General features: G+C 39.6%; 6 protein-coding genes and 1 long non-coding RNA gene across 7 annotated transcripts; 3 read left to right on the plus strand and 4 right to left on the minus strand.

Annotated features, from left to right (window-relative positions):
- The first annotated feature begins 343 nt into the window (after positions 1–343).
- LOC110416845 (BRCA1-A complex subunit BRE-like protein) lies at positions 344–4,673 on the plus strand. Its single transcript, XM_021428963.2, has 13 exons — positions 344–575; positions 784–874; positions 972–1,167; positions 1,274–1,364; positions 1,811–1,846; positions 1,957–2,055; positions 2,205–2,335; positions 2,438–2,486; positions 2,581–2,670; positions 2,759–2,812; positions 2,931–2,996; positions 4,187–4,284; positions 4,359–4,673. The coding sequence occupies exons 1-13, from the start codon at positions 498–500 to the stop codon at positions 4,426–4,428; spliced, it is 1,149 nt and encodes a 382-aa protein (XP_021284638.1). The 5' UTR covers positions 344–497; the 3' UTR covers positions 4,429–4,673.
- Positions 4,674–6,625: 1,952 nt separating this feature from the next.
- Positions 6,626–10,106, plus strand: LOC110416332 (tubulin beta-6 chain). Its single transcript, XM_021428305.2, has 3 exons — positions 6,626–7,277; positions 8,875–9,144; positions 9,240–10,106. Exons 1-3 carry the CDS (start codon positions 6,878–6,880, stop codon positions 9,917–9,919), a joined length of 1,350 nt encoding a protein of 449 aa, XP_021283980.1. The 5' UTR covers positions 6,626–6,877; the 3' UTR covers positions 9,920–10,106.
- Positions 10,107–10,963, minus strand: LOC110416333 (uncharacterized). Its single transcript, XR_002445166.2, has 3 exons — positions 10,682–10,963; positions 10,431–10,556; positions 10,107–10,244 (listed from the first exon to the last, which is right to left on the minus strand). It is a non-coding gene; the product is annotated as an uncharacterized LOC110416333 (long non-coding RNA).
- A 1,245-nt stretch (positions 10,964–12,208) lies between these two features.
- On the minus strand, positions 12,209–14,296 carry LOC110417013 (uncharacterized). Its single transcript, XM_021429173.2, has 4 exons — positions 13,685–14,296; positions 13,466–13,528; positions 13,211–13,285; positions 12,209–13,118 (listed from the first exon to the last, which is right to left on the minus strand). The coding sequence occupies exons 1-4, from the start codon at positions 14,069–14,071 to the stop codon at positions 12,654–12,656; spliced, it is 990 nt and encodes a 329-aa protein (XP_021284848.1). The 5' UTR covers positions 14,072–14,296; the 3' UTR covers positions 12,209–12,653.
- A 1,680-nt stretch (positions 14,297–15,976) lies between these two features.
- LOC110416914 (nucleolin) lies at positions 15,977–18,596 on the minus strand. Its single transcript, XM_021429057.2, has 4 exons — positions 18,053–18,596; positions 17,769–17,891; positions 17,608–17,678; positions 15,977–16,420 (listed from the first exon to the last, which is right to left on the minus strand). The coding sequence occupies exons 1-4, from the start codon at positions 18,398–18,400 to the stop codon at positions 16,153–16,155; spliced, it is 810 nt and encodes a 269-aa protein (XP_021284732.1). The 5' UTR covers positions 18,401–18,596; the 3' UTR covers positions 15,977–16,152.
- Positions 18,597–19,044: 448 nt separating this feature from the next.
- Positions 19,045–19,749, plus strand: LOC110417169 (uncharacterized). The gene has a single exon (XM_021429400.1). The coding sequence runs from the start codon at positions 19,101–19,103 to the stop codon at positions 19,512–19,514; it is 414 nt and encodes a 137-aa protein (XP_021285075.1). The 5' UTR covers positions 19,045–19,100; the 3' UTR covers positions 19,515–19,749.
- A 169-nt stretch (positions 19,750–19,918) lies between these two features.
- LOC110416975 (cytomatrix protein-like protein) lies at positions 19,919–22,192 on the minus strand. Its single transcript, XM_021429131.2, has 5 exons — positions 21,850–22,192; positions 21,617–21,728; positions 21,360–21,424; positions 20,686–21,279; positions 19,919–20,220 (listed from the first exon to the last, which is right to left on the minus strand). The coding sequence occupies exons 1-5, from the start codon at positions 22,051–22,053 to the stop codon at positions 20,101–20,103; spliced, it is 1,095 nt and encodes a 364-aa protein (XP_021284806.1). The 5' UTR covers positions 22,054–22,192; the 3' UTR covers positions 19,919–20,100.
- Between the last annotated feature and the right edge of the window lie 780 nt (positions 22,193–22,972).

The following is a 22,972-nucleotide window of genomic DNA, read 5'->3' on the forward strand; positions in this document are numbered from 1 at the left end:
AACTAACATGAAAGAAGAAAAACAGAAACACATTCGCAGAAAAGAAGAGATAAAACACAGTAAAAAAATGAGAGATTGCGAAGGAGCGGCTGGCGCGGCTGCCTGCCGCTTTGATGTTGTAGGCTGAAAGGTGGCTGTTTGGGAGGGCTATTTAAAGGGCAACGACTTTGATTTAGGGCTTTGGATCGTTTTCTTCCTGACGGTTCTACCCCTACAAGGTTTGGGCCTGGGGCCTGGGCCTAGGCTAGGCAGTTAAGAAACGACGTCGGATTAGTTTTGGATTTAAGTTGAATAGTCCGACGTCGTTCTACTGATAAAAATGCCAAGTAATAACATACTAACATCTTGATCTTTGCACTTACGACTTGACATTAACGGATTCACCGGTCACTCCCTCGTCTTCCGTCTCGGTCGAACAGTTGATCGCCGGCGAGTAATTTGGATGCCCGTCGACGCAAGATCGTCGGTTTAAGCAGTATCAAAGCAAGAAGCCAGTCATGTCTTTCGATGGCTTCCCTCCTTTTATTTCTGCCCAGCTCCATCACCTCCTCAATCATTTTCCTGACAAAATCAAGGCAATTCCATCCAACCCTATCCCACGCTTCCTTTTTTCGTTTTTCAATTTCTCTTTTCAGTTTAATTATTAGATATTTCCATCAAATTTCTCATTTCAATTAACGACATTGCTTTGATTCTGTACTAGGGTTCCATTATCTATCCTCTGTACTTTTACCTAATAAAGAATAGTAGCATTTTCATTATCTCTTATAATTTGCTTTGCAGGTTGAGCAAGTGTTGTCTGGTGGCAAATCCTACCCTGGGGGCCTCGATCGGTTCACATTGCTTATTCCATATTGCTTAGACCATATCAAATGTTAGTGGGATTTTTTATTGCGAATTGGAAGATTTGTAAGTAAATATTTTTGCTTATTAGCTGGTGTTTTACATACAATTTGTTTACATTGATGCAGGGGATGTTATATACAATGCGGAGTTTCCACTGGCTCCGCCGGATATCATATTTGGACCCGAAGATGAGGAATTTAACCCTTTACATGCGACTGGCGGTGAAGGTGAGGGGGACTTGAAGTCACGGACTCGGAGTGTTTTGTCTGATTGGAACAATAAAGACCCGACCAGGCTTCTAGCTTTAATTCAGGAATTGAGGTTAGGCTGGGTCTTTAGCGATAATTGCTATTTTAATGGAAATCAAAATCTTTTATGGTCGTGGGAAAAAAGTGAAGAAATTTATGGTTCCTTTTTATTGTAACAGGGATCAATATATGTCCTACCAGAGGAAACGTGTTGGAGAAGTGGATGATGATAGGTTGAAATTTGAGATTAGCACTATTTTGTCACGAGAGGTAATCTTTTGGCATATAAATTTGGTTTATGATGAAGAAAGATTTGAAGATCCCGCTCTGTGTTGTTTTCTTAACCTGAATTGCATTACCCTTCGTCATACATATGTTACCCATTATATACATGTCTTTATCCTCCACTTCATTTCCATTTTCTGTGCATGTCTATTCCAGTATGAACAAACTGAAAGGCAAAAATTTGGCCATCATATAATTGCATTTTGACTTTTTAGTATCCATAGTCACTATCAAGTCATTGACGTCAATGGTGCAAAATTTTGAAGTTTGATGGTCTGAATCTATTCCTTGTGTTTTTCATGTAGTATTAGCTTTCTTTGCTGTTTTCCACTGTTGACGCTCTTCATTTTTGTGAAACGTTTGCCCTTGTAAGCCAAACTAATGGATTAGTGCCTTAACTCTATCTTTTCCAACTCTTGACTGTGCTGCAGGGAATTGAAATGCATATTAGTTCAGGTGCTGAAAAGGTATTCCTCTAAAGGAGTATGCTTTTTATGAGTGGATTGTTAATGTTCTTATAATGTTAATTGGTTTTTAATTAAATCCATGGTCTATATGCCTTTGAATTTTAGCGTAGCCAGAAGAGGTCAAATTTTCTGTGCCTCTAGTGGATATGAACATAAACAAAATGGTGCATGCGTGCCCCTGGAGACATCCACAAAAGATATACTTGCAGGTTCCGTTTTCCTTCTTTTCCCTCTTATGTATATGCATGATTTAATTCTCAATAAGTAACTTGTACATTATTGCATTGTTGTTCAAATTCTGTCTTCCCCTCTGTCCTCCATTTATCTCACACCTCTAACAAAGTTTCTAATGTTGCAGGTTATATATCCTGTTGGAAGAAAGTATGCGTCCACTCCTTCGGCACCCCGTTTGAAATTGATGTCTACTATGGAGCTGAGAGTTCTGTTTTCTGTTGATGATGTCAAGCTTCCTCCATGGTTGGATGGAATGTAAGTTATGCACGTCATTCTGTCTTCATCTGTTGCATATCCTAAAAGATACACACTACTTGTGCTGACAAATCTCTGTTGATTTTTACATTACAATTGAAGGTGCTTGGCTGAATATCTTCCCCAGCTAGAAGAATCTCTTGAGAAGCAGGTTAGCTTCTTTTCTATAATCCAGGATTTACTATGAGTTGGTAGATTGAGTGTTTAATAATAGGAGTGCTCTGCAAATGTTCTTTACTCTCCAGGTCCGGGAAGCTGTTTCATTAATTGACATTAGAAGACGCTTTATAGAGGCATTAGCCCCACTGTTTGGAAGACCTTTGGAAGCTGATCCAGTGTGCATTCTTGGCATTAATCTCTCTATATATAAAGCTTTAGAACCTTTAACATTGACTGTTAGTTTGTCATTTCTTTCTTTGGCAGATCTTTTGCAGAAAAGCCACGTTTCTTGCATCTTCTGGATCCTTTGTTTTCCTGGTATGATTAGATAATTACTAATTATATCAGTTTGTGCGTGTGTTTGTTTACAGTATTTACATTTCTTGCATCCTCTTTCTCTTTGTCATATTAACATTTGATAGTACTGTTACCATAGGTGCACGTTCTTATTTCAACTCAATTTCCTAAGCAACAGCCCGCTCTGATGCTCCAAAGTTCTCAGGTAATGCTATTTTTTTTCCTAGTATGTAAAGCACTCAAGCTATTAAGTGCAATATTAAAATTCCATTTTAAGACAGATTAGAAAAGGGTTTTTGAATGTATCTCAAAGTGCACATGTTATTTATCCCTATATTGATGATATATCTGAATGAGTTTGGGGATCAAATAGCTGTCATGATTTTGTGCTGTATCAGTTCCCCAACTGGCTGTGAGAAGTAGACCTGTCAAAATGGGCTTGGCCCGTCGGGCCAGCCATTTTTTTTAAAATATGGGACGGGTTGGGCTTAAAAATTTAAGCCCGTATTAAAACCGGCCTAAACGGGCTTACCGTTTAGGCCCGAGGGCTGATCCGAGTTGGTACGGGCCAGCCCGGCGGGCCGCAGAGGGAATCGGGACTCGTGGGAGCCGGAGGGGGCGGGCAGCGCCGCAGGGGGGAACCGGGACTCGTGGGAGCCGGAGGGGGGCGGGTAGGGGCAGGGGGGAACCGGGACTCGTGGGAGCCGGAGGAGGGGCGACAGGGCCGCAGGGGGGAACCGGGACTCGTGGGAGCCGGAGGAGGGGCGGCAGGGCTGCAGGGGGGAACCGGGACTCGGCCGTGGGAGCCGGAGGGGGGCGGGCAGGGCGCAGGGCGAAAGGCGTAGAGGTTTTTTCCTGATCTGATCTCGCTTAAGAGAAGATGAATGCGGAAAGGTTCTTTTTATCCCCTGTGCAGTAGGACGGTTGGTGTCCTTTACCGGTCAAACTCTTGAAAGCAAGCCACAAGTGGAAGCAACCGATGCTTTTGTCATTCAGTTGACTCCTTGCTGCCAGTCCGCACAGACAGAAGAAAAAGTCCCTCCTTGCCTAGGAGCTCTTGTCTTAAAAGACGAATACGAGTTAGCAGGCTCGTGGGAGCCGGAGGAGGGGGGCAGGGCTAGCCCGGCCGGCCATGGGCTAGTAAGGGTTGGGCTGAGCTGAACATTTTGTAACCCGTATAAAATATGAACTGGTCCGGCCCGTCTCATATTTTTTCAGCCCACAAGGGCTAGGGCCGGGTTGGGCCAGGCCAGCCCATATTGACAGGTCTAGTGAGAAGCCCAAGGAGGCTTCATCTATTAGATAGAAAAACCATTTCTTTTCTACAGTTGACTAATTAAATGGTCCTTTTGCAAATTGTCTAATCAAATGGGTTATCTTTGTGATGTACTGTAGCATATATCACCGCAAGGAGTACCAAAACAGTCACCTCTTCTAACAGACTATCCATGGAGTCCAAGATGGGAAGCATCACAGATGGCTGAGCGGATATAGTGAGTTCTGTTACTGTCTTTGTAGTTCTCAATCAGTTTCCTGTGTTTTTGCTAATGTGGATTGATTTCTTCAGTGATTTCTTGGTGGACGAGTCTCTGAACTTCAAACGGTTCTGTAATGAGTCTCAATCTCAACACCAGTAAGATACGAGGATGTTAAAGTTCCATCTGGGTTATGCTTTACTCATCCAAGTGGTGTAAAAATGCTTAATGAAACATTTGGGTAGTTTTCTTTTATACAATCCAGAAATATGGTGCCATTATGGGTTGTGATGCTTAAAAGCCATTTGATTTGTAGAAAGGAAATGCAAAGTTTGTTTTTTACAATGCTTATTTCGCCCTTTTGTACCCAAAAAGAAAAGTTTTTATATATGTTTCTGTTCCTGATGTGTATTATGCTTGAAGAACTTTCGTGTTAGCAAAAATGATAGCAATCGGCAAAACCATCAAAGCTAAATGGATAGCAGATGGAGTTCTTATCTGGTGATTTCAACTATAAAAGTTGGGGTTTGAAGGCATATGGGCTGAACTTATGGGGTCTTCCTAACTGGGCCATGGTCAGAAAACTGTTTAGCAGAAACAAAACAAAAACTCAGAAAATAATTGAGAATATTAGATTAATTGCTCAAGAAATAACCAAAACACAAAAGCCTTGTTTCTACATTTACGAAGCTCTCCGCGTGACTGGTTATCTTGAAATTTATATGCTTGACACCATTAACCTCAATAAAACTAGGCAGCCCGGTTTTCTTGATCTTGAGCTTTCTAAAGGTTGCTCTATTTGAATGGAAAGGAACGAGCAAGTAATCCTGCGATGGCGTATCGGCGACCAGCAACATTTCACCGCTGCTAACGTTGCCCAAAGTAACAGGAAGTTTTAGCCTCTTGTGGAGACGACGAACTTCAAAACTCTGTTTAATCCATGAGGATCCGTTATCGTCATAATCTAGCCGCCACAACCCGAAGACGGACGAAGCATTGTTGTTCTGGTTGTGTCTGCATCCTAGCAAAGCCAGGCGCTCTCCAACCCTAGTCAGATTTGGTTCCACTGATATTTCCGTAGCGAGTGAAATCATTAGAAACGTTTCAGTTGCAACATCAAACCGCACCAGGGATTCTACAGCCGGAGCACTCATTCCCAGCCAATATATAAACCCATTGAGGTAAACACCTTGGCTTTTGAAAAGGTAAGGGTAAGGAGGAACATGGGCAATCTTCTGCCATGAAAAATGGCATCCCTCTGGCTTCTCATCTTCTCTCCTTGAAGGAGTGTATACCGTGTATACTTCACACTGTAGATCATAAAATTTCATACCGGCCTTTTGGATTCCCATGACATGCAAAATTTTGAATACAATGATAGAAGGATCGAATCCAAAAGCATACGCAGAATAAGACTTGTGAAAAACAGAGTCGACAGATTCATACTTCTCGGAATATTCCAAGCTTTTTGGTATAGGTTGAACGTTCCGCGTAGCCGGATTACAGACGAATAAACTTCGGCCATTGAAGAAACAAAACAAGCCCTTTACAGAATCCGATACATAGCAATGACAAGGCTTGTTAGGACCCTTGTTTCGTCCAGGTAGAGTTAGTCGATGAACTGCTGAACCTCCATAGAGGCCTACAGAGAAAAAATAGTGCTTCGGCCCATCAACGTTGGAGAAAGAAACCAACAGCGACTGCAGCCGGGCGGAGTCAGGGAGCAAGCAAAGTGCTTGTCGACAAACGAGGGATCCTCTAATATGGATTCCCATCGTTCGCACGCTGGTTAACATTCGAAAAGAGACTTCACAGGAAGTCCCGTGAGTATATCTTCCTCTACATCGTTAGGTAATGAGAAAGCTTCCAAGTTTAAGCTTCCCTTTGCTGCATTGCTCTTCTTCGTCGCTTTCCTACCTTTGTTTTTGCTCTGAACCTTCTTTCCCATGCCCTAGCTAATCCTTCCTCTCAAAAAAATATATAGAATAATTCGGAGTTTTCCATTTTTTTTTCTTTTTTCAAATAAAACAGAATCCTTTTCTATTTACTATAGCTAGGTTCACCTGACTCCGCTGGAAATTGTACTGGGCCAAAATTAAGGACTAACCCATTATTAGGCAATATTTGTGGCCCAGACCTAACATTGGGCCCATATAGGTTTGCCCAGGCCCAATTAGTCCGACAGCGGGCCAGGTAAGCTGAACAAATTTGGCTTTTCAGACACGTGGCATGTCCAATCCTATTTGTGTAACCGCAGCGTAATTGTCCAACTCACGGGGTGAAATTACAATAGAAATTCCGAAATATACGCCTAATTAATCCCACGGGGCAAAATGGAGCCTCACGGTTCACTTCACGCAGACCCCCCTCTTAACGTGCGCACCCTCCCCTGTCACTCCTTTGGGCGGTTAGTTGGTGTCCGTACCCTCTCGCTATCTCTCATGACAGACAATCCTTCCAAAATGTCCCGCTCTATATTAGTATTACCTTGTTAGCCTCTTCCCTCAACAAATCCTTTCATTTCCTTCCTTTTCCTTTCCTTTCCCCCGGAAAAGGGAAAAAAAAAAACAACTAAATCTCTGATTTCCAGTTCGTTTTACCACAAACAACCATGAGAGAAATCCTTCACGTTCAAGGAGGGCAATGCGGGAACCAAATCGGTTCCAAGTTTTGGGAAGTGATCTGTGACGAGCACGGCGTGGATCCTACCGGGAGGTACAATGGAGATGGATCGTCCGATCTCCAACTGGAGCGGATCAATGTGTATTACAATGAGGCTTCCGGTGGAAGGTATGTTCCTCGGGCGGTCCTCATGGATCTTGAACCCGGTACTATGGATAGCATCAGATCCGGTCCCTACGGCCAGATCTTTAGGCCTGATAATTTCGTGTTCGGACAATCCGGTGCCGGGAACAACTGGGCCAAAGGCCATTACACTGAAGGAGCCGAGTTGATTGATGCTGTTCTTGATGTTGTTCGTAAAGAGGCTGAGAATTGCGATTGCTTGCAAGGTAGTATCTTCACTCTGCTTTATATCCTCATCGTAATCGAAATTCAGTTTTCGGGTTTCTTCTCTCTTAGAATTTAAATTTCGCTAAATCTTCGTGGATTTTCGTGGAAATGATTCTATGCAAATATTTTTTAATGGCATTTTACTTAGTTATCTGGTGGATACGCTCGATCCATTCCAACATAATTACTCTGCTCTTTACTCTGTCACCTCAAAGTTCGAGATTCTATCCATTTGAGTTGCAATATCACTTTCCATGATAACGATAGAGAACTACTTTTTTTGTTGGTCTTTTAATTTCCCAACTTTCGGCGATGGCCACATCAAGTAGAAATAATCTCATTTTACGATTTCGATAAACTGTAAAGAGTAGCAAGATCTTGAATTCTATGATTGAATAATATTCACTGTGAATATGATATGCAAAGACTGCTTCTTTCTTCAATTATTTACTCTTTTTCTTCAGTTGGCTAGTGGTTAGTGTTTACTATTTCTTTTAATAATATATTGTCAACAATATATTGTCAAAGACACTGAGCTGTAATTAAGCAAGCTTCTTTTTGTCTGGTGTGGAGGCAATGTATAATTATCTATATAAACGGATCCTTTTTCTCTATATGATTTTTTTCCTTTCATGATTGTGAGTGCCCAACTGCATGTCGTTTTGTCCTTTATTCGACCGACAATTTTTTACTACCCTGTTTTTGTTTGCAAAAATTAACATAAACTTAGATCTTAGGGCACTCGATAAACATGTTTATAATCCATTTGGTGGAGCCTTTGGGGCCCTTGCCAGCTCAACATCATATAAATGCTGTCGTTTACAAAATTATGGCTTGCCCACATTTTAATATCTGAGTCTTGAAGAGAAATGAAAGATCTCTAAATCAGTATGGAGAGTCATAACTAACATGCAGGGATGCATGACCATGTGACTATTGTACCTATCTAAAAATAATAGCAATCACATGGTAAATTATAACATTGGCATGCGTATCAGATCTTGTTTTATGGATCTTTGAAAAAAAAAAAGGAATAGGAAAGAGAAAGCCATGTCTCTGGATCCAGATCTATCTGAAAGGACAGTTATCATCATCATCTGTGAATGGTATGACAGCAGTTAAATAGTTGGTTTGTGGCTGCTGTAATTATAGTAACAATGGTGGATTGTTGAACTAAATCACATGAAGGGAACCCCTATTCGGTTGGCTGACACCTTTGTGTCATAATATGGAGCACAATGAAAGATAATGGCTTACTTCAAAACTTTTAATATCCATTTTCCAGTATATTGTTGGTGGCTCGGGTGTTGCTGAAGTTCAGTGGTCAGCTCCTTGGAAATGAAACTTTGCCACAAGTTGATCGAAATTCATTTTGTTTTTGTTTTTGTTTTTTTAACCTTGTTTGATTCCTGGTATTTAGTAAATTGTGACGTATGGTAATCTTATCTATCTAGTGAATTCTTTTGCTTCTAGGGAATATTAGTATGAAAAGAGTGTGTTGAATTGTTTGCATTATCTTATTGGCTAGTAAATAACGGCTATTTTCCTTTTGAATTGGCTGAAGAAGCTCAATTGTTTATGTTACTTCTGGATCAGGCTTCCAGGTATGCCATTCGCTTGGAGGAGGCACGGGCTCTGGTATGGGAACTCTCCTGATATCCAAAATCAGAGAGGAATATCCAGACAGGATGATGATGACATTCTCTGTTTTCCCTTCGCCTAAAGTCTCCGACACAGTTGTGGAGCCTTATAACGCCACCCTCTCTGTGCACCAGTTGGTAGAGAATGCTGATGAATGCATGGTTCTTGACAATGAGGCCCTTTATGATATTTGCTTCCGGACTTTAAAGCTTACTACTCCAAGCTGTGAGTGATAAAACTGTTCACATCTTGATGGATGGTTTGCTGTAACATGAAACAATTTAAGATGTTGAAGCTAACGATTCACTTTTAATTTGCAGTTGGAGATCTGAACCACTTGATTTCTGCAACTATGAGTGGTGTAACATGCTGCCTGAGGTTCCCTGGACAGCTGAACTCCGACCTTAGGAAGTTAGCTGTGAACCTGATCCCATTCCCCCGTCTTCACTTCTTTATGGTTGGGTTTGCACCACTCACATCTCGTGGATCCCAGCAGTACATTTCCCTCACTGTCCCGGAGCTGACTCAGCAGATGTGGGATGCCAAGAACATGATGTGTGCTGCTGACCCCCGCCATGGTCGCTACCTAACAGCCTCAGCTATGTTCCGTGGCAAGATGAGCACCAAAGAGGTTGATGAGCAGATGATTAATGTTCAGAACAAGAATTCATCATACTTCGTGGAATGGATTCCCAACAATGTGAAGTCCAGTGTTTGTGATATTCCACCAAGGGGTCTGAGGATGTCATCTACTTTTATTGGGAACTCGACGTCAATCCAGGAGATGTTTAGGAGGGTGAGTGAGCAATTCACAGCTATGTTCCGCCGCAAGGCCTTTTTGCATTGGTACACTGGTGAGGGGATGGATGAGATGGAGTTCACAGAAGCAGAGAGCAACATGAATGACTTGGTGGCAGAGTATCAGCAATACCAGGATGCAACTGTTGAGGATGAGGGTGAGTACGAGGACGACGGATTGGAGGAGAACTATGACGGCTAAAATGTGTGGGCAATTTACCAGCGAACCAGGATGAAATTTGAGAATAGTACCCTTTACCTGCTCATATTCTACTGCGTGGCTATCGGTGTTTGTTTAATTTTCACTGCTCTCTATTTGTATTTCCCAAGATGTTGTTGTTTGCTTTTTTCCAGACATTCAAATAAAGAATTGTCAGTTTTACCTATAACACCCCGCTAATATTGGTGGCGCGGAGCATAGCAAGTTGTTACTATGTACTGCTACATCGTTATGGTCCGACTCTGAACAACCTCATGGGTCAAAAATCGATCCTCCAAGCTCCAGGTGCCCTATCTGATACTGGGTCCTTGCAGGGAAAAATGGCAACGATTTAGATATCTAACCATACATCTCAAAGAATCCTACACTCTCTCGTAAAACAAAAATCAAGAATATCAAATTTTACTGATTAAGTTGTAAGATTTTCATTCTAAAAAAAATTAATCAATCTTGATTCATGGTTACAGGTAGATTAATTTCTGATGAAACTTACCGGTGGGCTTTGGCCCAAATCCTTCCCTTCGGCTAATCGACCGATTACTTGCTGAAAACGACCAAAATCAGTTCATAGTCGGAACTCGGAAACAGCTGTCGGTACAAAGAGAGGCATGACATAACCCTACACACAGCAAGGAGATAAGTAGTGTAATTTATCATAATCTGTACACGACAAACTAATTGAACCCAAAAGAGGGGAAAAAAGAAAAAGAAGGAATGAAGAAAAAAAAAAACCATTAGACATACGCATCAGAGTCATGGAAGTATGAGGTGCAAACATCGCTCGAATTAAAATATTGGGCGAGCTTCTCATACCCAAAATGATTCTCATCATTATATAAACAGTAATAGTATTTGAGTCTGGTCCTGCTGCTCTGGTAGTGGCAACTTGCAGCCACGAGCAGGGTGTGCTTCTCAAACTCTATATGCTAATGGAGATTCCCTAGGGTTGCTAAAAGCCTGGAAGGCTTAACTTAACCAGGGTTGAAGCTTGGGGTAGAACTAGGGTTAAATATGGACGGTCAAGCGTTTCTCTCTGCAGATCAGGCGTCTTCAGGAGATTGGTTTAGAGTTATCCTTTCCTCAACCTACGCGCTTTAAAACTCTGCCGCCTACACGATCCAATTGCACTTTAAACTATCCTTTCGATTTTTTTTTGAACTATTTAACACGAAGAATGAACCTTTAAGGACATTTGGATCAATTGAGAGTAGACAAATAACCCAGACCATGGCCCAACTGGACTAGATAATGGATACGCACTGACATCTATTAGATGCTATGATCAATTTCTGGGCTGCTCATCTTTTCACCAAAATAACAACTTGTTGATAGAGCAAACCTATCATCCTTTTGATATGTCTCCCATTCACATGCTCTCTCTTGGTTTGTTCAAGCCTTAAAGATCTATCCCATCTCTTAAAAACACAAATCCAATTCCTCTTGGAAAAGGTAAAGTACAAGATAAATTAAAAAGGGGAAAAATAAGTAGATTCACCTATTAAGTAGTTATAAATAGCAGAGAGCAGTAAGTACATACAGACACCAGCCCAAAGTTCAATTTCCATACAGAGTTGACAGAATGTTTGGGAAAAAATGCAGTTGGGAGCAATGGAAAAGCAAAAATGAATGAGAAAGGGGTATATGATTTGTCCAAGTCTCAGTTCCAGTGTAAGGGTTAACTGGAAAGAGAAGGGAAAGAATGAGTAGCACAAGAAAAACAAGCAGCTGCAACTTCTTTCTGGAAATTGTTATGTCCAGTTGTGAGCTATGAAACAGGTTTTGATTCTATCCATTTCACTTTCATTTTTAACATTGGACAATACCTAAAGCTTTGGTTGAAACACAGAGAGAATTTAGGCAGCATGTAACAGGGGGCTGAAGGACCGCTGTTAGTTAGAATGGTAATAAGACTGCTCGATTCTCTCTGCGTTCTCTTTCTTTTCTCCCTCCTCTTTTGGAGAACTAAATTGTCTAACCGATTAAAGCTCGTCATAACAAAAAATGCTAAATCTGCTCCTGGGCAGGCTTTGGCATTTTGAGACCATGACAACTCTTTACCGTCATTGCAATCACTACCCTTCTGACAAATAGAACTACAACACAAACAAAAAGGTCAGTTTGATCCCTAGATTCCTTAAATTCCCCATTAAGATATATTTAAAAAAATTTAATAAATTAATAGTCTACATTGTATTAATTCCACGAATCAAAGTTAACAAGAAACCCAAAACAAGAGTTGGGGAATAAAAGAGGCCCATGAAACTTTCTCAAAGTCAAGTCTGTTTACATATCAAAATGGGTCTCTCTCTCTCTCAGAGGAGCCCACTTCAATCAGATTAATCCCATCCGAGTGCAAGCGGTCTACGCTCTCGGCGCGTGCTGCAGATTTTATATCGCACGTTTCCTTCAAGTCATCATTATCAGAGCTTTATCTCTTTCTCCAATTCAAGATTTTAGATTCCATCGTGCCTTCTTTGGCACTTTTACTGTTTACACCCAAAGCTGAAAAGATAGCTGCATAAGTAAAAACCTTGAATTGAATAATCTTCGAAGATTCTGTAGCATTTATGAATATTATACCAAATCCGATAAAATCTCTTCCTAAAACTACTCTAATTTACAATTTTGATATCCCCTGTTTAATACCCTAATGCTAATGCCGCGGCAAAAAAGAAACACCAAAAAAGGAAGAAATTAAAAAAAAAAAGGGGCAAGATCATCGACAGGGGTAACGAGCTTTCCAACCAGTAGTGTGATTCTTGGACCTGCAAATCTGCATCCTTTTAAACCTTGCTTGAGCAGCTCTGGCCTTAGTTGTTGAATTCATATCAAACGATTTCGAAGGGCAAAACCCGAAAGCTTCCTCTGCGGAAACGTTGAGATCAAGGAGACCAAGTGGGACCATGCTATCATGCTCATGCACCTTGCTTAGTCCGTTGTTTGATGGTAACCAGGATATCATTCGACCGTATGGGTACTGAGAATTCTTGTTTGTTTCTGATATGGAAACCGCTTGATCCACGGTGAACGGTGGTTGATAGACCATGGTGGAGATTCGCTGTTGTTGATGATCTTCACAGTTTGCAGTCTCCATGGAAATTTGGGTTGATTGTGTCGCAAGATTCAAGCTTTTACTTGAATCCGAATGTGACTCTTTGGCATTGCAAAGACTAAGACTTAACTGTTCATAAATAATAGATATTAGAAAAATCATGACCCCACCTCATCAACAAGCAAACTGAAAAAGATTAAAAAAGAAAAAAGAAAAATTACCTCTTGCTTCTTCAATTTCAACTCCAAGTTCTTAGCTTTCTGCTGATCAAGAAACAGCCTCTTACTCTCAATATCCTGTTTGAATTCCGCATAATCATACATTAATACAAGATAAATGTTTCAGGTTTAAAAAATCATAGGGTAAAAAATTGAATAAAAGACTAAGTAGAAGAAGAAGATAATGTGGTAATATCCAAGAAAAGGACAAATTGATTAATGCCAGAAGGAAAAGAAGAAATTAAAATAAAAACTCACCTTTTTCAGCAACTGGTTGCGCTGAGTAAGGTCTTCCACCATCTCCAACAATTGCTCTTTCTTCTGTTTGATTGTTACCCAAAAACCAGAAACGACCCGAATCAGTAAACAGAGCACACGTGGAAAGAGAGAACAAAGAAGCAGAAAGAAAAGAAACTTAAAAACGAAAAAAAGCAAGAAACTTATTGACAAGTGATGACCCAAGAGAAAAACAAGTACCCTTTTAAGACTATTAACAGAGGCTTTCTTCTTGGAAGGCAGAGGCTTCTCATCAGATTCACTTGGAGAAAAGGAAAGAGGCGTAGCGGGACTTGAAGTCAAGAGCTTTTCTTTGGGTCTCTCAGTCTCATAGGTAGGGCCAACGACTTTAGACGGAAGTGGCGGCGCTGGCGATGGTGATAGTTCCACAGCAGGCAAACATGCGGCGGCGAACTCTTCTTTCGAAGCAGCAGATCTCCTCCTCTTAGCGCCCCACTTGAAAGTAAAGCGAGGGCGTGACTCAGATTCAAGGATTAGACGGGGCAGCTCCCGCAAAATTTCGACAACCTCAATCTCTTCAGCAGTGACAGGGCTGTTCCAGCTCTGTTCCATTGTTTGCCGGAACATCTCTTTCCCCGATAATCAGAAAAAAAAAACAAGAAAGAAAGAAAGGAAAAGCTCTGTTACTTAAACCGCTCTAAATCTCCATGGGAGAATTGAAACAGAGAGCGAGCGAGAGAGAGAGAGAGGAGGGGGGGAAGATAACGAGTTGCTTGGAGACGGGGTTCAGGTTGCAAGGGAAAAATAAATAAGAAATCCATGGCGAGGGTGTGGGAGGTGACACGTGTCATGCCAAGCGGGGTTGAGGTTGGTCTAGGGTTTATGGTCTTTTTCCGCTATTTGATCGGTTGAGTTATAAGGCACTTCATAGAGTTTTTAGAGCATGTTCGTGTTCCTCCACTGTTATACAACAATCGCATGACTTTAAAAATTAGTGCACGCTCTGCCAAGGGGCGTGTTCCTTAAACTCCCCTCATTTTTGGGAAAAATATTTTTTTAATGAATATTTGGAAAATAGCATTTGTCAGTACAACAAGTATTTTTTGTTTTTTCTTTTCAGCATGAAATGTATTAAAATTTTTTATTTAATACTTATGCCTTCCTTCTTTTTTTTTGTCTCTTTACAGAAATTAAGATAAAAATCAATTTTGATATATTTTATATTAAATTTTGAAAAAAATAATATAAAAAATAAAAATATTCATGAAAAACAACTTTTTAATACTAAAAAATATGAATATTAAGTGTTTTAAAAATTATTTTGAAACATTCATAAAAAACGTACGAAAGGAGTAACATATAAACAAACTTACGAAGGACTAGTGATACACGACAATTCATGAATTTGTGACTATAATTTACAATAGTTAATGAATATTTTCTACCATGAATGTTGCATAGAAGAAAATAGAAGTTGAGTTAAAACCTTGCGTTCAATCATGTTATTGCCAATATAGTACTAGTAGACATTAATAATCTAAACTTCGACATTTCAGCCAGAGCACAGAAATGTAATTGTAGTTTATGTCAAATTATAAGATTCTGAGATTTTCAAACCTTGACATTTATTTTATTTTTTAATTCATCTTGACCTAAGCTTAGTTTTTATTTTTGCTTGAATTTTGCAAGCTTAATTAAATCATTCTTGACGTAGTCCTTATTAGGCAACAGGGTAATTAGCTACATTTAGATTAAGTACTTCCTGTTCGATATTCAGATCAAACATGACTGCAGAGAACCAGTTCTTTTTTTGGTAAAAATCTTGAATGGGACTCTGTTTCTTTGCAGAATGGCATATGTTTCCATCAATCAGGGGCCAGTTCTTGATCTGCCCCATGGTTCTGTCAATGGAAATGCCTCTCCAGAAGCAGCTATGGGGTGCACCTAATCTTTCATAAGAAACCAAACGTTTCTTATTATCGCTGCCTAAGCAAAGAATGGAACTTGCATGTTTATTCAATGTCCATGCAACACTAGAAGGATCATTATGGGACCAAAGATGACTCATGATGGGTTGTCATCTGGTCGAGATGAGGCTACCTTCCCGATTCCAATTGTTGCTTTCATGGAAAGATTATCACCCTCCATCGGGTTTTGCATTTTAACAAAGAACAAAAGCATTTGCATCAAACCTCATACTAACAACACGAGGGGAAAAGAAAGAAGTTGCTCAAGAAGGTAAAAGTACCATGCATTTGGTCGGCTTTCAGCTGCAAATTGAGAGCTTTGTGCCTTTTCCACAGTTTTTTTTTTCTTTTATGTATAGAAGATCCCCATTTGAAGAGGCATCTGCCTGAGGAGCAACACTAGTAACTGTTGGTTGACTTCTCAGATTCAAAAGTGGGCCTAACTCGGGTCATTCTGGATTAAAGGCCTTCAGGTTGATGTACACTCTTGGTCCAGAGTCCTAATTCCCTTATGCAAGCACAAAGAAGTTCTACAGACAAAAAACAAACAAAAAAGAGAGATTCTGAACAATTCCACTCGTCAATTGAATGTTTACTTAATAATGCAACAATCGTTTAACATCAGTTCAATCAGGCCAGGATTGAATTAGTATTGGCACAGCAAATCAAATAAAGATGTAATGAGTTAGGTACTGAAACAGAAGAAACTAGAACTTATCAGTTACATTGAAGAACATATATTTATTTTGCTCTCTGTTTCTTCATTTTACTGGCCAGAACATCCTCAAAGTCATCATCAGAGCTTTCTTCAGCCTTCCGTTTCTTTGTCTGCTTTGAAGAAACAGTGGAGATTGGAGGAGTTTTCTTAACAGTGACAGATTTTGTGCTACTCTTTACAGCTGAGGCAGCCTTCATTGGGGAACTCAGCTTTTGCTGCTGATTCCTATTTTGTTTCTTCTCAAAGACTTTCTTTGCTTCCTCTAATGGGAGCAGACCAGACTCCATCATCCTGCAATTACATAGGAATGCAAGTTTCTCTATAATCACAATCTTCAAAACAGAAATAAACAAAATATATGTGTTCCAAGAATGAATCAAATCAGTTACACAGCAAAACTAAGTCAAAGGAAGGATTTGTTTGGTAAAATAAGTTGAATCAAGTCAATTTGTACCATACCAATGCATCGATTTAAAGGAATGGGAATAGAAAGACAGGACAATGATTAAAAGTAAAAATTAAGAGAAGAAAAATCACCATCATCAACAATGAAGCAACATGTCGCAGTATTATTCTTCCCATCTAATTTGGAGAGGACTCTTATTCATTTGAGGATATAGGAAAGGCATTGAATTGGAAAGCAAAACATGGGCTTGGGGATCAGTGGGTTCTGACACTCTGCATGTGATTATTTGGAAGAAAACTTTCTTATATTGCATAAAGCAGGAATTACAGACCATTTGGCATAGTACTAGCTGTTTCGATACACTACAATTTTTTATCTTTCAGACAAACAAGGAGTTAGTTGCAACAATGTATTAAAGTTAGGGCAAGAGCACAAGGGGAAATGAGAGACAACAAATAAGCAATACTCTATGCGATAGAAAAGAAAATTCATTGCTTGTCATACAGAATGAGAAATTAAGAAAGAAGACAACATAACTATCAATACAAGCAAAGTCTACAGTTACACATTTGAAGTTGTATTACCTCCATCTGGGTAATTGTTGCATTAATTCTATGAATAAATCCGACTGATTGAGGGCTATGCAGAAACCCAAGTAACCAACCTTGACCCACCACAACTGGTCAAGACAATCCTCAACAAAGTAATGTCTATTTCATGTTTATCTTATCACAGAAGTGTCCTGTTCTCTATTTATTCTGGTTTATAGATGACCTTTGCGTTTGAGAACTTTATTAAATTTGCTTATTCTCCAGCCTGAGCTGCGCTAGTCTTTGTTAAGGCAATCCAAAGGTATAACTATTACAGCATTCAAGCACATCTCTCCTCATTGAAAGTAGCAAATGTAGCTTATAGTTCTCAAAAGTATGAGATTTAGAGAGGACAGCTGATGAAGATTACTACTTATAAACATTATCCTTCTCTCTATCTGGCACACATTCTGCTAAACAAGCAGAAACAGAACTACAACAGAACATGCAAATGAAGGTACTGTTGGGGAATTATGTCTTACCAGAATTGTGCCATTTCGCTATGGGGAATTTGCTTATACATTGTCTCATAAAAAATCCTCAGTGGATCCCTCTGAAAATTGTAGAATGCACCAATAATATATTACTCAAAAATGGGAAAATTAGATCACAGAAAGTAAAAGACAATTTGAATTCCAAGTACCTCCTCTGGAGGATCTCTCTTCTGACCAGGCAAATTATAAACCTTCCTCTCCCGCTTCCCTTCGTTCCCAGCTGCCACTTTCTTCTCTTCCCCCTTTTTCTTCTTTTTCTTCTGCTCCTTTTCCTTCAAAATTCGCAACAGATATAAAGATAAAACACATTAATCAAATGCCCATTTTTTATCCCTCAGAAGCGAAAATTTATCCTTTTTCCCGCAAAAACCAAACAGAAAAAAAAGAAAAGTCTTTTTCGACAAAGAGAAAGCTAAAAATAAAAAAAAAAAACCTTATCTGGTTTAGTAGCGGAGCTTCTTTTGGAGAAGGGTTTTTCATCAGCAGCATCACTCTCTTCCTTTTTGAGCTTGGTTGCTTTGGGTCGTGACCCAGATGAAGAATCCTTAATGGGTACTTTAAAATCTTCATTTTTATGATGTTCATCATCATCATCTCTGGGCTCTTCTTTCTTCGCTTTGCCTTCTTTGGGACGAAATTTCGAATTAGAAACAACAGCATTATTATTATTACTCGAGGGTTTCTTCCTACGGTTCTCCAGCATCGAACTCAAGCTTCTCATGTCCGATTCATCATCTTCAGGTTCCTCTTTTCTCACTGATTTTGAATCCTCGGATGGCATCCTTAATCTTCCAGAAATCAGAAGTTTCGCTCCTTATCTCCAAAGAAAATAGAGGGAAAAAATGGATTCTGATTTCTGAAGGAAAACCCCTTGCGAGCTGCTTCGTGGGTTCTAGTTTTCCAACTTTAAAAAATGGGGGAAAAGCGCACCGTTTTTAGGCCCTTCAAGGTTCGAGCTTGAGCCCTAACCAAACAAAGCACGACACAAGATCTAAAAAACGCCGTCGTTTTAACAAGTGAAGGCTCAAACGTTTATCCGGTTTCGCCGCGTGGCCAGCCCGTCATCTGGAAAAATTATGCCAAGCAAAAAACGGCGCGTCGCTTGTATTAACATGAAACGGAAAAGTACGGGCTTTTTCTTTAGTAATGAAAGTAGAACCGAAAATCATGTACGAAAACTCCCCTCTACGATTTGCATGAATCCATGAAGAATAAATTCTTTTTCTCTGTACATTTTCCCCATTATTTTTTTAATTCTTTTTTAATATGAATTTGGTATCAATCTTAGTGGGCATGAGTTCTAAAAGAAAGGTCGGTTGGGGATAGAATCTAAAGCCTCAGAATTTATGCCAAAGGAAAGACAAAAAAAGGCTCAAAAGTCTCCTCCCACTTTTGGTTCCTTAATTTATATACACACATCTCATCTCTTCTGATGAATGTAGCAAAAGAAGCCCAAAGAAACAAAGGGTAGAAACAGAGTGATGGGTTGGTTTTTCAAGGAAAGAGGTCCTGGGTGGAAACAAGGTTGGACTGAGCAAGCGATAACCTCCATATCTCCTCCTCCTTTGCCTCTTCTTTCCATATTTGGAATCATATGTCTTCTTCTGTTGGTTTCTTCTTATGTGAGCTTCAAGAAAGAGATACATCATTCAATGCTTAATCTGAAGTTGTTCTTCTTGTTCTTGCCTGTGGTCTTGATCTTTGCTGCCCAGTTTGTCAGTAAGTGTGAAAGGTTCGTGATTCCTTATGCAAGGACGAAGAGGGAGTTGGAGTATAGGACGAGGAACTTGCCTTGGGGCATGGTTATTCTGCTTGTAGTTCTTCTGGTGATGGTCTCTTACCAGTCCTATTTTCATTCCATGTGGTCTCCAAATATTTGGAGATCTTACTACTAGTTTGTCGGGGTGTGGTCTAGAGAGAAGGAGAACAAGCAATTACATTGGGTTCTGTTTATCTAATCTGTGAATAATTTAAGATATGAGTTGCTGGGTTATAGTTTTCCATCCTTCTTATCATTGTAGCTATGGCAGTGTTTACTGTCCTCCCCATGGCATGGATGATATCAAAAGTTTTATAATCTTTCAAAATCACCTTGTTAATCACTTTACAGTTACAGGGCTCTCTCAATTTCAAAATTCTGAGCTTTTCCTTGATCTGACCTGTTATCAGATGGGAAGTTCAACACTTTATTCCGACTTGGTGTGTAGGAATCTGATATGGCCCAAATTTAAGCGCTTTACCTTCTTTACCAGCATAATAGCATCCACCACGCTTGAAAAAAAGATGTTCAGACTGATATGACAAATCGGAAACACTAAAATTCATTAATAATTAGCGTTGTACAATTAAAAGTTGGTCAAAATTACAGAGATGTTTGCTTCAGGATATTGGATTAATATACATAGAGGCAATATTACATGAGCTGCCATGATTGCAGCTCAATAAAATAAAAATACATGAAGAGTGAACTCAGAAGGCAAGTCATCTTGTCTTGGGAGAGGAGGCTTTCAATCTGGGAACTTTAAATGTAGAAGTGAACAATTTTGGAGTTTCAGAAATGGGTATAACATCATCCTTTTTTCTCTTTGAGCTTCTGCTTCCCTGAACAACATAAGAAGATAAAATTTGGTTAGTTACTGGATCTCACACTAGAACAAACAGCAGTATCTGCTATTGACAAATCAAAATAACTTCGGCCAGTAAGCAAATATATCAGCAAATGTACAGCCTTCTCGTTTTGTTGCAGAGATAAATGTAATTGAGAACCGTAACTTCCTCAGCACAGATTACTTAAGGCCTTGTTATAGCAATTTGTTATAACCCTACAACAATTATTCAAGGACATTTTGAGGTCCTTGAGGCAGGATGAAATAGGAAGAATGACTGTTTAGAGTCTTAGACTTCTGCCTCATAGAGCGTGCCACTCAAAACAAAGGACAGTAAATCTTTATACCAGAAAACTACAGAGTGCATTAAACTAAACCATACTAACTACAATCATGAACTGAAAGAAGTCATGCCAGAGAAATATTATTCCACGTTTAAGCTAAGTTGATTAAAAAGTACCTTTCCACTGTCCTTCAGAAGATCGGGAACATTAGAAGCAGAGGTTTCTTTCTTCACAATAACATTGCCTCCATCCCTGCCACCATGCTTACCTCCCAGAACAGAAGTTCTCCCGCCTGCAGAGCAACGCTTTATGACAGGAGTACAAGAAGCACTTCTGGACTTTCTCAACAACTCGACCTCCCTAGATTTTTTAGCAACTTCATGGAATTTACTCGCATCAGCCTCCTTCTGAGACACTTCGGCTTTTAATCTCTCAATTATTGCATCCTTTTCAGCATTAGATGAATTCAGCTCCTCCATGTTGGAAATAAGTGCCTCAATCTTCTGGTTAGCTTTTTCAAGTTCAGAATCCTTGCTGTTTAATTTATCCGTATACTGACTTTCCAGAACATTGAATTGATTCCATGCAAACTTATTCTCTGCCAAAAGTGCAGTTATTTGAGAGTTCTTCTCTGAAGCAAGATTTTCATACTTAAGCTTTAGCCTTCTTACATCGCCTTCCAATGTCCTCACAGTAACAGACTTTGAACCACTACCCTTACATCCTGACATTCCTCTTTTAGTTTCTTCATGGTCCCTTTGAGAAATATCCTGCAAATAATGAAATAATTAGAAGCTTAGAAATTACATATATATAAAATATGAAAAGGAGAAAAGTCAATCAAACATACTTTTGAATTTTGACTGAGGATGTCAAACCAGACTCTGAAATCAGTCAATTCGTCCTCTGTTTCCTCTACAATAAGCCAATTAAGCAAATACACACATCAGAACATTACTAAATTACATATAAATATCAATTTCTGATTGGTGTACTCAAAACAAATATTAAGCCAACATAAAAGAATCCCCATCCAAACTGCACAACCACCAGTCATCATAGAAAAAAAAAAGGAATTGAACCAAATATGAAGGGGAAAACGCAAACCTAATTTCAATTTGCAAAGATAAGTCTCTCTATGCTTCAATCCTACCATCAAATCGGCTTTTGCAGCCTCAAGCGCACGCGCCATCTCTTTCGATGCCAAATCACTCTTCACCTACACAACAAAACACAACCAAAAACCCAATATTACCCCTCCAATTAAGGTGAACGAAAGCACCAACGAAAACCCTAAATTTAACCAAAAACCCTCAAACCCCTAAATTCAAAAACTTTACCTGAGAGATGTGATCTTCGTAGAGGCGAACATCAGAGACCCACCGTTCATACTGCATCTTGATCCGATCTTCGAGAATCTTTCTCTCTTTCGCCAGTGTTTCAAGCTGCTCTTGCTGGGTTTTTAGCATCTCAACTAAACCCTCAAAGATTTTATCCCAATTTTGACGTTCTGATGAGACTTGAGACCGCGTTTTCGCGCCCATTGTGGAATCGCAACAGCAGAATCAAAATGATAAGAAGAAAATATGATGATGAAGAAGAATTGTCACGTTTTCGTTCTTCGGTGTTTGAGAGCAAACGTTGAAGGTAGAATCGTTGCAATTCGAAAAGGGGGTTCAACGGTCGATTTTTGGCGTACATAAAGCGAAATTGATAGGGGTTATACTAACTTGCGCCGCTGACGTACAAATACCGTTTCTTTTTGGCAGTTTTGCGCTCAGTTGGGTTCTTTATGTGAAGTATTGGGCATTTATGAATCGCCACGTCGGCACGGCCCAAATTATTTTGGGTCAATTCGGCCCAAAGTTTATGACCCGATCTTCCAAAGTAAAAGCTAGAGGAAAAGAAAAACAAAATAATGAAAATAAGTATTATCAATCAAGTAATTAAACATGCAAATAATTTTTACTATTTTTCATGCGGAAAATGGCTCAAACATGTTAACATGTACAATGGGAGGAAAAATATTTTCTTTAAACTTTCTTTTGAGACTTGATAAAGCTCCTGGCTATCAACATTTTTGGGCTGAGCGTAACCTACCCAAAAGAATCTAGCAATCTTTTATGATTAAATCTTATACGAAAATTGATATGGGAAATGGGAAATGCTATCTGTAAACATTGCCAATGGCTTGCAGCGGTGAATCTCATGTCTTGACAAACAAAAAAGGCCAGTTTGCCTAGTAATGAAATATCCAGGGTCCCAACAAGCGTGGTTCCCATCAATTTGGAGGCGATGGTCCTATGAAAATGATGGACTCACTTTCTCGAATGCCAAAACTTGGCTGAAAGAGACCATAAATCTATTACTATATATAGTAATCTATCTAAAGCATACCTTCCAAATCTGTAAATGCTGCCAACGTCGTTTCTAACAAGGAATGTGTTTCTTTTATCTCGATTT

Source organism: Theobroma umbraticum, unplaced genomic scaffold, assembly GCF_002168275.2.
Source record: "Theobroma umbraticum cultivar Fairchild unplaced genomic scaffold, ASM216827v3 scaffold_51.0, whole genome shotgun sequence".
In the NCBI taxonomy this organism is placed as follows: Eukaryota; Viridiplantae; Streptophyta; class Magnoliopsida; order Malvales; family Malvaceae; genus Theobroma; species Theobroma umbraticum.